This window comes from Monodon monoceros, unplaced genomic scaffold (genome assembly GCF_005190385.1).
Source record: "Monodon monoceros isolate NGI ecotype Baffin Bay Population unplaced genomic scaffold, NGI_Narwhal_1 Super_Scaffold_13, whole genome shotgun sequence".
Classification (NCBI taxonomy): domain Eukaryota; kingdom Metazoa; phylum Chordata; class Mammalia; order Artiodactyla; family Monodontidae; genus Monodon; species Monodon monoceros.
Genome location: NW_021703769.1, coordinates 84,513,634 through 84,528,408, shown reverse-complemented (window position 1 = coordinate 84,528,408; position 14,775 = coordinate 84,513,634). Strand labels below are relative to the sequence as shown.

At 53.8% G+C, this 14,775-nt stretch overlaps 2 protein-coding genes across 4 annotated transcripts in view; both read right to left on the bottom strand.

Moving 5' to 3' along the window:
• MAD1L1 (mitotic arrest deficient 1 like 1) overlaps positions 1 to 10,580 on the bottom strand; it is a 323,294-nt gene extending 312,714 nt beyond the window's left edge. The window contains exons 1-3 of one of the 3 annotated variants that reach the window (XM_029219334.1): positions 10,382 to 10,580; positions 5,370 to 5,532; positions 1,942 to 2,082 (exon numbers count right to left, since the gene is read on the bottom strand). In XM_029219334.1, coding sequence (XP_029075167.1) covers positions 1,942 to 2,082; positions 5,370 to 5,519 — 291 coding nt within the window. In that variant the 5' untranslated portion in view covers positions 5,520 to 5,532; positions 10,382 to 10,580. Of the gene's footprint in view, positions 1 to 1,941; positions 2,083 to 5,369; positions 5,533 to 7,898; positions 8,016 to 10,381 lie in introns of those variants that run through there. The other 2 variants (XM_029219333.1, XM_029219335.1) reach the window with 2 other exon arrangements.
• MRM2 (mitochondrial rRNA methyltransferase 2) overlaps positions 5,477 to 14,775 on the bottom strand; it is an 11,629-nt gene continuing 2,330 nt past the window's right edge. Inside the window, exons 2-4 of the mRNA XM_029219346.1 lie at positions 12,880 to 13,169; positions 10,382 to 10,813; positions 5,477 to 5,532 (exon numbers count right to left, since the gene is read on the bottom strand). Coding sequence (XP_029075179.1) covers positions 5,477 to 5,532; positions 10,382 to 10,813; positions 12,880 to 13,169 — 778 coding nt within the window. The remainder of the gene's footprint in view (positions 5,533 to 10,381; positions 10,814 to 12,879; positions 13,170 to 14,775) is intronic.

Here is a 14,775-nt window from a genome sequence, read left to right as displayed (position 1 = left end):
AGGGGGCGTGGCCAGAAGCCTGCAGGCAGGAGCACGTGACCCTGGGCCCTCATCTCCCCCAGAGCTTCAGAGCCACCCTACACTGGCCCCCTCGAGGGGCCGCGTGGCTTGCGCTAGTAAGGAACGCACAGAACTCAGACTCCTCACTCCGACGATCCCTCGGGGTCCGAAGGGGCAAGTGTCGGCCACTGAGGTTACCCTCAGCCCAAGAGGCAAAGGGACCACAAGTGGCAGCCAGAGTCCCAGGGGCAAAGGCACCAAGTCCTAGTTACATGGAGCCTGACACTCTGCTGACCTCTGACCTCTCATCAGGAAGCTGAGCCGCAGAAGCTCCCGCCAAGGGCTGCCCGCCGGGCACTCGCAGGGCCTGCCGTACTCAGAGGCAGTGCTGAGACCAGGACTCTCCGAGCCCAGCGGCAAGGAGGAGCTTAAGAAAAGCACGGCCAGGGCCACGGCCTCTTGCTGATCCAGGGTTCAAAGGAGCCACCAACCGCGAGTACAGCCTCCAAACCACCAGGAGGCCTTAAAGCCTGGGGACCTGCCAAGGTGCAGGAGTGAGGTGCTGTGGCTGTGCAGGGACCCCGCCAGCACGTCACGGGGCAAGACATGGCATCTCTCCTCAGGCTGCCAGTCCCAAGTGCACATGCGGCAGTCCAGGCAGGTCCCCAGACCTTGGACACTGAAGTCTCACCATCTCATAGGTATTTCCAGGTGGGAGGGCTGAGATTCCCACCCACCTGCCCTCTCCACCCACTACCAAACTGGCAGTCCCTGAAAAACCTTCGCAGATACCCAAGACTCAAAGGGACAAGCTGAAAACCACTGGCTCAGACGGTTCGAGGGCCATCTTCAGCCAAGTCCACAGGCAGCGGGGAAAGGCCTCTCCGAGAGGAAGGCGCAAGTTCAGCGAGGGGGTCCCAGGATTAAGCTCAGTCAGCCCTGTACCCTTGGATTTCCCCAAGAAAGACTGTCAGTGACTCACTTCAATACTTGCAAGATTCCCATGGCCTCTCCCTCTTCCTCTTCCCACCGGCTCCCCCAGGACATCTTTCCTAGGACAACCCAGAACATCGGCAGAAGCCCCACACTGAGCAGTGCCAGGGCCAAGGCCGAGGCAGCAGTCCCCCACCTGCAGCGCACTGGGCTTCTAAGCCCACACAACACACCATGGCCACGGGCCTGCACATCGGGCTCAAGTACATCCAGTTAGCATCACACCCTCGAAGCCATCAGCTATTTCTACAGGGACCAGGAAAGAGTGGGAATATGCCACGTAAGGTGAGAATGGGGCCAGATATCCATCCTCAGGGAAAGCCCAGAGGCCAGAGACTTTCTGGTGCAACGCTCTGCCTGAACCTTGGCAGCATTTCCACGACTCGTCAGCACTTACTGAAAAACCCTGGCCAAGTGCCGTTACTCAAAGCAGAGGAAGCGTGGAGTTTACACACTGAGTAAAAACCCAGCAACTCCTCTGGGTAACAGCCTGCCCTGGGTAAGGCAAGGGCAACCTGAAGCAGCCCCCGAGACTGGGGTTCTTGGCGCTGAGGCCCTATAACCATTTGCACAAGGCCCAGCCTGGACCTGAGACTCTTACGCAAGCCGGTGACTTTCGAGGCCTGTAACCCCCAGGCCACCTGGCATTTGTGCCAGACCTCCATCCCAATTCTCACAGAGAAGACAGGGCAACGAGGCAGCCAGCGGAGACGAATGCCCACCAGCACCTCACTGGGCAGACGTGGCAGGGCAGCCGTCCCTTCGTGCTGCCCTCCTCGGGGACACAGAGCACACCTGAGGCCCGACCCACTTCCTCAGGTGGCCTAAGAAGGCAGGCCCTGGACACCTGGAGGAGAGCACCTGGGCCGCTGGCTGGGCTCTTGCTCCCTGCGGTCTGGCAGGTACACGCACCGCCCCCTTGCTCTGGGGGGCCCCACCAGAGCCCACCTCGTAGCTCCTGGCACTGGCGCTGGCTGCCCGCTCCAGTTCCACGCGGGCCCTCTTGTGACTCAGCTCCATCTGCGTCTTCTCCCGCTCCACCTGGATGAGGTGGGACCTGGAACGGATCTGCTCTGCTCGCTCCTCCAGCTGACCGGGTCACGTGCAAAGGAAAGACAGGTCCTCAGTAGCTGCGTCAGCCAGGCGAGGGGCTCACTCAACACTCCCTCACCGAGCACCTGCTCCCAGCAAGGCCCTCGCTCAGCCCTGGGGAGGAAGGAACACCGGGCCCCCAGGTGGGAAAGGAGTGCAGGGAGGCAGCAAGACAAGAGAAGGTGACAAAGGACAAAAGAGGAAGGTGCGTTTTCAGATGACAGTGTGAGGGCTTGTTTCCTATGCCGTGTAACAAACTACCACCAACGCAGCAGCTTAAACGCCCATATGCTGGCTGTCGGTTTCATGGGTCAGAAGGCCGGGCACACAGAGCCAGGTTCTCCGATCAGGGTCTCAACATCTAAAATCCATGCAGTCGGCAAGCTGTGCTCTCCCCTGTAGCTCAGGAGCCTCTTCCACGCTCCTATTTCCTTGCTGGCTGGAAGGCCCAGGCTGCTGTCAGCTCCCAGAGGCTGCCCACATTCCCTGCCACATGGCCCTCTCCACCTCCAAAGCCAACGAGGGAGAATCTCACACGTGTGGAATCCCTTTCCTGCTCTGCATCTCTGACTTCTCTGTCTGATCTCTGGACCCAGATTTTAAAGACTCACCTGATTAGGTCAGGCCCACCCAGGTACTCTCCCTACCTTAAGGTCCACTGATTGGAGCTATTAATTCTATCTGCAGAACCGCGGGGCCACAACACCTAGTTAGTGTTCGATTAAGTGGGAGAAACTCCAGTCCACCAGGGGCCAGCAGTTTGGGGCCCATCTCAGAGCCTGCGTCCCCCAGAGGGTAAGTAAATAAGGTGGAACTGAAGCTCTGAAGGGCCTCAGAAGACACAGCCAAATCACCGACTGCAAGGGCCTTGTCTTCAGGGGGCTAGAGCCCAACCCCTCCAAGAACGGCCTGCAGTCCAGCAACACAGCATCTCCTGGGCACTTAGCAGAAATGCAGAGTCTCGGGCCACACCGCACAGATACCAAATTGGAACCTTCCTTTTAAACATATCTTCAGGTGATTCATATGCACGTTAAAGTTCAAGATGCTCTGGGCTACAGAAGTGGTTCTCATTTCAATCAGGGACATGTGGCACTGTCTGGGGATACAACTGATCGTCACAAGAAGGGGCGACACTCTGTGTTTGCTCCTGGCATGTAGTGGGTAGAAGCCAGGGATGTTGCTAAACATCCCACGATGCACAGGAATGTCCTGCAAAACAAAAACTTATTCAGCCCAAAATGTCAACAGTGCCAAGTGTGAGAAATCCCAGGCCAGAGAAAAGACATTTTCTCCACCCTTCCCCCACGTGCTTTGGAGGCCAAAGTCCACACTTTCTTTACCCCTCTGATATTTTCTCTCATTTCAATCCCCACCTGTTGACGTCTGGGAGTCCCTAACTCTACCCTCCGTCAGACTCAGTCTTCCTAGCCTCACTCTGAGTCTGCAGCTAGGGCCCAGCTTCTTCAGAGGAGGGTGGGACCCCAGCTCCGAGGCTGTGGGCGCCACACGGAAGTCCCGGAGACACACATCCATTGGCCACATCTTCCTGGAACACTGACTGTATCTGAAGGAAAGCCACTGAACATATTTTTATATTTAAGCCAATGCTGACACGTAGCACAGCAGACTGTAAACACCTGCACACAGAAAGAAGAACCTTAAAATAAAGCAGGGGAGGGGACCAGTAGGCAAGACACTGCTCTCTGCCTCCAGACTCCCCAGACCTGCAGCTGCTCTGTTCCCTCACTTGCTATTCCCTCACCCGCCAGGCATGGTAGGAAAGAGACAGAACACTGACTGAAGTCCTGAGACAGGACAGGTCCAAGGTCAGGGCTCCTAGGCAGGTCCGGTGCCACATGGCTCTCTAACCAGCTCACTCCGGCTACAGCTCTCATTTACTGATCTCCCAACCGGGGAAGCCTTTCAGGTCATAGGTGAGTGAGAACAAGGGACCCTGGAAATTCTAGACTCTGTAGTTCCAACAGGCCAAAAGTTCCCAGACATCTCCATCAATAAAATTATAACTTTCTTAGACCAAAGATGCCAACTTCATATTCCGCCAGTGAGCAAGGATCAAAAACAGAAAAAACCCTATAATCTGTCACCACCACCATTTCAAAAAAAGGTGTTTTAACAACAAAAACAAATATAAATGACCTAATTTCAGGATAAAGAACAGTCCTTGCCAAAAAAAAAAGGGCAGTGAGCAACTTAGCCCACTAACAAACACATAGTAAGTAATTCAACTATTCAGCAAACGAATGCACACAAACACAGCAGCCCCCGTTTTAGCAAATGTGGCATGGACTCATCAGGGCTCCCAGAGCAACAGGAAACCACTGGCTCGGCTGACACAGGACATTATAGCAGAAAGGCTGCAGCAACACAGGCAAGGCTGACAAGAGAGAAGGAATGCAAGCAGAGAAGCCAGAGATCACCTGATGCAGCCCTGACAGTGGCAGGGGCCTGGACATGGCTCAGACACCACATTCCCTCCCTATGTGGACCCAGTGATCCCTGCCCCAGCTAGCACTGACCCCACGACTCTTCAGAACCTGAAGTCCTTCAGGAGACCTGAGCCTTTACAACTGTGTCCACAGCGAGCATTGCCGAGAACTTGGAATAAAGTGAAATAAGACTATGAGCAAAGTGAAACTATAAAAATCACCCCATGGCAGACTGAAGCGAAGATGTGCAAATGGCCCCCATAGTCTGAGGCTGTCATATGCCCAATCCTTCACTCACTGCCCTGCCTTTCCTGCCAGGCTGACCAAGAACCTGTGCTTAAAACACAGCCCTCCCATGTGTTGCACCACCAAGGGAGCCAGCAGCTGGCTACACAATTCCAGTGGTCATGTGCCCAGGCAGTTTGGGATTGTTTCCCTCGATTAAATGAATAAACTGGCTTTCCAATCCTACCTCTAGTGTCTGCGAGCTCGTTGGTGTCAGCACCATGCTGACCCACTCTGGGGGTGCTGTTATCTCAGGCTTTTGAGCCAGGACAGCTCAGGGCCAGACCATGACCTCTGGCTATCCTCCAAAACTATGACTATCCACGTTGGAGATGTGGGAGATGGCCAGCTGGCCTCTAGGCTGAGAAAGCGCACACCTGCCTCAACTATATGGGAGTTGAATCAGCCCTACCTAAAGGAAAGTCTCTGTATGTAGAGGCCCTTATCCTAACACAAACCGCTCTCCTGCACCACCTGGAACTTGAACCAGCCCCACCTAAGAGCAGGTGTCTTTACCTAGAGGCCCCTATCCCAACACATACCACTCACCTGCATGCTTTGTTGGTACTGCATCTGCAGAGAACCTTGGGCAGAGATGGAAACATCCAGTCCAGATCCCCCCTCCACTCGCTGAGAAATGAAATTGTTCAAAGACCTCAGGGTGGATAGGACGGTGGTGTTTTCCCCCAGGTCTTCCATGGCCACTTCCCTTCTGGAGGAAAACAAGGGAAGGGTCACAGGGAGCCTTTTCATGAGCCATCAGTTCTGCCAGCTGCCCGGTCAGGGGGACCTTCGGGCAGTCCCACTCCCCTAATGCTCTCTCAGAGCCCTTATAATATTCCAGTGTCCGTAACCACACTCTTTGGAGTTAACTGGGAGCCTACACTGCCAATTTCTCAGAGAAGAAACGGAGGCATAAAAGTACAACATGCCACCAAGCTGCTGACCGTCAGAGTGCTGACCTGCACACCAGGAGGACAGACAGACGGCTCCCAAGATAAGGTGTTCGACAATCAGGTGGCACATCTCCCACATAAGCAATCACAAAAAGCCTAGCTTCTGGGAATCAGAAACAAAGCACACAATAGTGGCAGTAAGGATGACAACCACAGCAACGCTAACTACAGGTTAACAAAGACGTTGGTAAGTGTCACTACTATTTCAGCCACAGGCACCACACAGAAAGGTACCTGACATTCACTGGGCACCAGGACTTCCTGAACCTGTCTCCTCATCTGTAAACTGAGGATCCCACTTTTCAAAGTTGTGAGGATTATAAGGGTCCAAAAGAAGTCTCCAAATGGCAGATGGCACAGCTATTGCCACTGAGTCTATCACTTTGCTTGTAATTTAACATACGACACAGCAATCATCACAATGGGCAGATGGATGAAACCTTCTTCCACATCCTTTTAGAGATGACAGAAAATGAGGCTCCAAAAGTTACAGAACTTAGATTGGAACCTGGGTCTGTCTGGCTCTAAAGGTCGAGGGCACTCCACAGGCCAATGTGTGAAGGGCCAAGGGCACGCAGCAGCAAAGAACACGCATCCCCAGCCCTGCGCTGATTCCAGCCTCACACCAGGCCGTCTACTAGTCAGAAGGTGTGGAAGTGTCCTAGGCAGAGTTGACAGCCAAAAGGTGTGAATTCCTACAGGTGCATACTGTGTTCCCCTGAGGAAAGCAGCCAGCTCTCACTGATTTCCCCTAAGTATGAGACTGAAGACACCTGCCCCCAACCCACCCGCCCCCAAAAAAGGTGAAGAATCTTGGTTTGATTCTGCATTTCACACTTAACAAGAAACTTGGCCTTGGGCACGAAGAGCCCTTGTCTTCTGTAGGCCATCGTTTCCACCGCTGCACAACACAGCTGTTCTACCTCTCCTTCACACTACAAATGGAAAATGGGCTAGAAGACAGACCGGGGAGGGGCACTCACAGTGCTGTGAGCCTCCCTGAGAGACAGGCCCACGTGGAGCCAGGCAGCAGCGCTCTGCTCTGGAAGGCAAATCCTCCCGTTTGACCAGGACCATACTTTCCATCCCATGATGGGAAATTTAGGCAATACACCCTCTTCTCAAGAGCTGATGCACTTAATACAAAAGAATGAAAAGCACACGTCCATTTTCACCTGCCTGGAGCTAAACCACTCCATAAGGCAAGCGATAAGGTGAAAGCTCAAACTCCATCCTCTCTATCAAAGACACTCACTTCCAGAAGTCTGGTCGCTGAACGTGAACTGCTCTCAACGGAACCCCTGAGCTGGGAGTCAGAGCACACTGCCTCTCGACTGCCCTCCTTGGCAAAAGGACACCCGAGGGCACCTACAGAAATTGCGAGGATGCTCCCCACCCGGCAACACCACTTCACACCGCCACGGGCACTTGCGCCCCACCCGGCAACACCACTTCACACCGCCACGGGCACTTGCGCTACACACCGCAACACCACTTCACACCGCCACGGGCACTTGCGCTGGCCTAAGTTCACCACCCGTTTGTCTGCTTTCTCCTAACTTAGGCAACTCCCACGCTGCTCAAGTGAAGACATGCGGGCGACAGTGCTGTAAACTCGAAAGGGCGGGACTGGGGGAAGGGCTCCTCTCTCTGCACTGGGCCGTCTGGGGGCGGCGGGGGTGGGGGTGCGCCTTCTTCCCGGAGGCCGGGCGGTGAAGCACCTCTCCTCCGTGGCCGCCTCCGCCCCGGCCCTCGCTCGCCCCCCGAACCCTGGCCATTTCCATTTGCTCCTCTCGGAGAGGAAGCCTTGGGGGGCTGCACGGGACGCGCCCAGGCTCGGAGGACAGAACACGGAGCGCAGGGGCGCGCCGGCAGAGACCCCGGCCCCGGTGAGCACGCGGACAGACAGTGGACGCGCCGGTAACAGCCCCAGGGCCGGGGTCTAAGAGGGAAGGGGGGACGCCGAGGGGGCGCCGTCTCAGAGCCCCAGGGCAGGGGGCGGCGCCCGCACCCAGACCCGGCGGGCTGCCCCAGCCTCTTCTTCGCCCGAACCCCGCCGATTTGGCTCAGCACCCGCCCCCAAGCCCAGCCCCGTAACACTCCCGGGACTCCGGCCGCTCACCTAAACGCCTCAGCCTCCGCGCCGCCGTCGGCGCTGCTCAGATCTCCCTCTTTTACGCCCGCGTATCGCGAGACGTACGCCTGCGCTCTCGCGAGACCTGGGCGGGGCAAGCCGTAAAACTCCGGGCCCGCGCACCAACGGGTCCTGGGGCCTTCGTGTTCGCCCCCATAGCCACCCACCCGCAGGAGACCCCGCTCGGAGAGGACTGGGAACCAAAGGCCAGCCCGTGGGACTATCCTCGTGGCCCAGGCCTCTGCGGGTCAGGCTTCCACTGGGCGGCTGCCCCGCACCGTATTGTGGGGAACAGCACCGGCCAACGGTGGCCTCGCAGGGCCAAACTTCCCAGCCCGCCGGACTAGTCCGCAGATTTTGCCACTACAGTATTTGCCTGAATGAATGCCTTTTTTACTTTCCCCTGGCCCTCTAAAACAACGCGAAAAACCGGTCTACTAAGCTACCCTCCCAGCGCCCTGTGAGCTGTCGGGGCGCGATGCCGTCGTCTGGGTCCCAGTTCTCCAGGGCGCAAGGGCAAAGCGGGGCGAGGTCAGCCCACAGCCAGCAGATCCCTCCTGGAACCACAGCAACCTGCGTCCACTAACGGGTCTCACCGGCCCCTCCTCCTCCCCTCCCCCTGCTAAGCGTCCGAGGGTCTGCACCGAATTCCCTTCCAGAGAATAAAACACAAGGTTTTGTGGCCGGAAAGAAACGGGATGGGGAGGTGCAAGCAGGACAGGAGGCTCTCTGGGCTACATTAGCGTGCTGCGAGCGCAAATAAAACAAAATTTTAAAAGTCGGGCCTGCAGCCTACTTCAGTGATCTGGACTACCCTAGGACCCTATGGAGATTCCTGGATATCCTTTCCCCCAGCGATCCTTCGGATTTGTGAACTAAAACTGCTGCCTGCCGTATCAGTAAATAAAAGACGTTCCGGTCACCAGCCACTACAGCCACCCCGGATGGTGAGACCAGGGAACTCGGGATGGGAACAGCATGCCCGCCGTCATACACTGCAGCCACCACCCCACCGCCCCGCCACCCCAACGGCACACCGAAGAAACTCAGGAAGAGAAAACATAGGACGCTGGCCCCAGAGAGCTGAGGTGCACATCAAAGAAATGATTTCAGTGACCCCCGACTCTGGGATCTTCCCAAACGTAGAAAAGCACTAAATTCCTTAACTTGAGATGTCTTGCTTTTCTTTTGTTAACAGTGATCATTTGATATTCCAACTACCTGGTCTTTGCTGCTAAAACTTCTATAGATCCTGGCTCCCCCCTTGCCGCTTCAGAGCAATCTCTCAGAGTTATCTGAGATGCTGTGTCCGGGCTTAAGTCCTCAGTTTTGTCCACCAAATAAAACATAACTCTCAACTTTTAGGTGGTGCGTTCTTTTTTCGGTCTACACATTTAATCATCATTACAATCAATAAACTCTTCTTAAGAAATGAGCATACCTCCAGGAAATGGTTTTGAAGAAATTAATTTTTCAAAAGATGAACTTAAAAGCATGGAATTCCATAAAATAATACGGCCTGTATTGTTTTGTAAAGTTGCATCGAGTTCCCGGAAGAGTAAAAGGAAACAAACGCACGCACCACTTCTCCGCTTGCTCTGGCACTTACCTGGAAGTCTTTGGAGGCCGGAGTATGACAGCAACAATCCCAGTGAAAAACAGAGCACACCCACCCCATGCATAATTCATACCAAACGTCTTCCCTGATTGTTCTGAGAACTCTCACTGCTTGAAGAATGGATGTATTTCCAGATCATTTGCCAGAGAGATGGACACAAATCCCCAGACTGAAACTTCAGATTTTTTCTACATTACACGGTAAACCCAAAATAACACCTGGAAACCTGTGGGTTGTTTTGGAACAAGGGTGGAAGCCTGTTTCTCTGTAACATACTAACGTGGGTATGAAGAGAGTTACATAAAGGTGTCCGTGTGTATGTTTCTCTGCCTCCCAGTGTTTTTTGTTTGTTTGTTTTGGGTTTTTTTGCGGTACGCGGGCCTCTCGCTGTCGTGGCCTCTCCCGTTGCGGAGCACAGGCTCCGGACGCGCAGGCTCAGCGGCCATGGCTCACGGACCCAGCCGCTCCGCGGCATGTGGGATCTTCCCGGACCGGGGCACGAACCCGTGTCCCCTGCATCGGCAGGCGGACTCTCAACCACTGCACCACCAGGGAAGCCCGACTGCCAGTGTTTTTTATCCTTCCCTCAGTCTGCCTTCTCATCCTTTAATCTTTGCCTATCTCTTCCTCTTCACGAATCATGTTATAGAGACTTTTTTATCATATGTCTTGGACACTGAATATAGTTTTGTCATATCTTTTGGGCTTAAAAAAAGGTCCCCCATTTGTCCTGCCCGCTGCATCCCAGATCAAGCTCGGATCTCCCCAGCCACACTTCAGGAAAGGGCTCAAGCTACATTTGCAGTGAAAAAGAACCAGAAACAGCAAAAGAAACTCTCATTCCTTCACAGACCTTCCCCCTTCCCTCTTCGGTACTGTGTGGCCAAGAGGTACACCTCTGATGATTCCTTCCTGCTGGCTTCAGGTTTTACAGTCCTTGTTTTCTGGAATTCCTCTGTCAGTCTCTTCTGTAACCGATGGCTTTGACTTCCAGCCCAGGTTTTACACAGGAATGTTCCCCCAGGGTGCAGGACTTCTGGAGCCATGTCCAGAAGGGACAAGCACAAGGTGATGAGCCTATCGTGGTCGAGGCCCCGGATCCCTGTGGCGTTGGGTGCCATGTCACTCAGAATCACATCTGCTCTCCCAGCAGGAAGCAGTTCTCGGATTCTCTGGAAGGTTCTTGGGTCAGTTACATCGGCAGGGCACAGAAAAGTTGCTCCTTCCAGGGGGGACACGTGAAGGAGATCTACCCCAAGCACAGAGCCAACAGGAGCACTGGGATCTAAGGAAGAAACGGTGACTGTGCTTATTTACACCCTGAATCTTCCCACAAACAATAAATGCAACAAAATAATAAAACAGAAATAAAAAGTCAGGACTGAGGAAAAGAGCTAATGTGCAAATATGTGGACACAAGCCTTTCCCCACTTTCTGTACATCCTACAAAAACACGTGGTGGGGAGTGGTGGTCCTTCTACCTCTGAGGAAACTGAGGCCCAGAGAGGAAAAGTGACTGTCCCAGGGGACAGGCAGACCTGGGGCCACACCCTGGGCCCTGACACCATCTCTGATTTCATTGCACTCCCTGAGCCTTGCGGTCCATGAAAGGGCTTTTATCTCTGAGTGCTCTTTTTGACAAACTGAAACAGAAAATGACACACCAGTATACAAAGTGCCTCTGGATTAAATCAACAAATCCATTCTGCAGGTAATCCAATTTCTTTCAATGCAGAAACTAGCAGAAACGAGCCAAGAGAGGGGGGAAACGGACAAATGCAAAGTAAGGTAAAAAAACTTGATACCCTGCCCATATTTGAGTGATGCCAGTGGTGAAAGAAAAAGATGTTACTGTTTCACCTCACCTGAAACAAGATTTCCTGCCCGCACGGCCGCTGCCCCCAGGCTCCACCTCCCTTCCCTTCCCTTCCCGTTCCAAGCTCCCCTCTTCACAAGCCCTGGGGGTCCCTCCCTGCACCACCCCTACACACCAGGCACCCTACATGCCAGGGTAGATACAGGCTAGATACATGAAGAGAACAGACTCTTTTGTAGCTCACTCGGTTTGGTAAAAAACCTGCTCCACTGGTGAGGGGGCAGGGCGTTTTATCTCGATCTAAAGATTGCAAGTCCAGGTATTCTGCAGGATACCTCATTTTTCAAAGGCAAAAGCTCTCCATTTTCAGCCCTGGCTAGTGGGACAACTCTTGTTCCATTTTATACACTTCTGGTGTCTCCTTTAACGTCCCACATACTACAGCCCCAGGAAGTGTCCTCTAAAGGCAAATGGCTTTGGTTCCATTTTTGCAACTTCTGGAAGTAAAAGAACCAAACCATTTGATCCACACACTCTTTGCTTCTGCCACCTCTTCCTACAAGTTAAACTTCGGCATTTTCCTGCTTCTACTGAAGAGAAATTAGGGGGACAGGAACCACTAAAATCAGTTGTTAGGAAGTCTGTGGATAGACTCAGTGGTGGGAAAAGGAACAGAAGTTTCTGACTCATTTTCACTTAGCTGATAAATACTAAGCTCAAAAGAAATTTTTTTAACTGTTTTTAAGGTGTCTGGGAGAGATCTTTGTGAACTTCACATGTGTCATAATGCCAGTGCATGTGGTACCCTCAGACTTCACAGCAGGAAATACAAGTGGTAAGGATCGTTACCACAGCACTGCACACCCAAAAGCAACCTTGGTGCCCAAGATGGGGAGACTGTAAACACCAACAGTACGACCGTTATCTGGAATACCACGCAGCTGTTTCAAAGGATGGCATAGTTTCCTGCCCTGCATAGTTAGTTGATCTATTAGTGAGAGGAAACTTTTTAATATAGACGATCTTAGTCAAAACCCCTAAATGTAAAACAGATAAAAGCTAAGTCCCTCAAGTTGAGCTGAAGTGGGGAATCCAGAGCCACAAGGGCCCCCCCGGGCAGCCCCAGGAGCACCTCCAGGAAACCCAGGGCTTCAAGGACCAGGACCTGGAAACCCCTGAGGTTGACTCAGTTGTACTGTCATGGAAAGACATCAATATATCAGTCAGCCAAAAAAAAAAAATATATATATATATATATATATATATATATCTCTGTTGAGGCTCCAAATCAGCAACAAAGGTACGGGATGTACACCAATATATTAGTCTACACACTACTGTGGTGTGATTTGAGGTGATTTTCATTTTCATTATCCCTTTCTACCCTGTCTCTCATTCTGAAAATGTCAGTGTTGTATCATCCCTCCTAAACAACCACGCAGAAGCATGTGCCCTCACGGGGCGGCTCAGCTGCTCTGCATCCCCTGGCAGAGGGCAGCACCTGCGTCTAAACCACGGTGGTCGGGAGGCCCCACCTGTGCCTGCAGCGTTGACACTCTGCACAGCCACCTGGCTCCACGCGCCAGGAGCGGCGCCGCAGTCTAACACCCGGAGGCCAGGCCGCAGAATCCGGTGCCTCTCGTTCACCTCCAAGAGCTTGAAGGCACTTCGACACCTGTAACTCTCCACCTTCGCAGCCTTCACAAACGGGTCCCTCAAATGCCGCATCAGCCACAGGTGCTCAGCGCCCGTCCGGCCCTTGAAGCAACTCCCACCGGTGTGGAACCTTTGACGCTGAAAGGAAGCCCACACCAGCTTCGAGGACCTGGTGAGGAAAAAGGGAGCAAGCAGGTTGGCATTGCAAAGACCAGCAGGTCAGGAGCTCGCAGGCTTAATCCGCACGTTTTCAGAGATGCGACAGTGCGCCCCAAGAGGGAGAGGTGACTTGACGAGGCCCCACAGCTGGAAAGAAGGTGTTACGGGCTGAACCGTATCCCCCCGAAGTCTCTACGGTCAAGTCCCAACCCCCAGCACCTCAAGAGGTGGCTGGTCTTTAAATGAGGTAATTAAGGTAAAATGAGGTCACACGGGTGGGCTCTAATCCCATATGACTGGTGTCCTTGTAAGAAGTTAGGACACAGACACACACACACAGCGAAAACCACATGAAGACACAGGGAGAAGATGGCCGTCTACAAGTCGAGATGTCCCAGGAAGCAACCCTGCTGACACCTTGATTTCAGATTTCCAGCCTCCAGACACTGAGCCAGAAACTTCTGCTCTGTAAGTCGCCCGTCCTGGGTGCTGGTTTATGGCAGCCGGAGCAAGCTCCTCCAGCAGGCCTCTCCCCTTCAGCCCAAAGGTGTTTTTTTCCCTCCTGAAGTTTTCTTCAGGAAAACTCAAACGTTAATGGTAGTCACCTTGTTTGTGTCAACCAAAGTTTTCCCAAGACTGGTTAAAAATGCTGATAAAATTAATGAAAGTAACATTCTTTCCCAGCGGATAGAAATTTCCACTGGGCTTTGAGAAACTCTGAGAAAACCCCGTGAGGACAGGTCCTTCCCTTGCTTAGTTCCATGGCTTTGGCGGCTAGTACAGGGTCTGACTGGCCTGTCACATTTCTTAAAAAAACTGAACTCACCCTGTGTGTGAACGAAGCGCAATTTCCAAGCCTCTTAGGGGAAGTGGGGTTGTTAACATCCTACCCACACCTCCCTTCACGTAAGTCTCAGAACAACCTGACAAAGGAAGCTCTGCGTCCTTTCTTCTGATGAAAAAGGCTGCCATTAGCCCCATGGTTAGCAGCCAAAAGTTCCTTCAGCATGAAAACATGGTGACAAGATTTGGAGACAATAACGTGAGAACTGCTGCCTTTAAAAGGCGTAAAGAGTCTCGAGGAAAGAGGACACAGGGTGGTCCTGGGCGCCAGAACTAATCCCACCGGTCAGCGGAGGCGTGGAAAGCGGAGTTACACGCCCCGAGCCCACCTGATCTGGGCAGCGGGCCTCCAGCCCCATCCCAAGGCCTGGATTCAGCCACGTGGGCCTCTCACCTCTGGTACGCAGGCTTCAGGCCTGCGGAGCTCTACACAGCTTCACCTCCACCCGCGGCGCCCCCCCCACCCGCCCCTCCCTTCCTAAAGCCCCCTCCAGCTCTCCGCCCGCCCGCCCCTCCCCGCGAGCCTTCGCCGACCGTCGGCTTCGTGCTGGCAGGTCTCCCCTAGTCACCTCGTCGGGGCTGACCCTCTCCGGGCCTGGAAGAGGTGGGCTCTGCGCCCCTTTTCGGACCGGAAACCTGGGGCAGGCCCCTGGCCACTCCGCCTCCCGCAGGCATGCAGTAGGTGCTCCACAAATGCCGGCTGAGCGCCAGCCGCCCCGCTCACCGACCGCCCCGCTCACCGACCGCCCCGCTCACCGACCGCCCCGCTCACC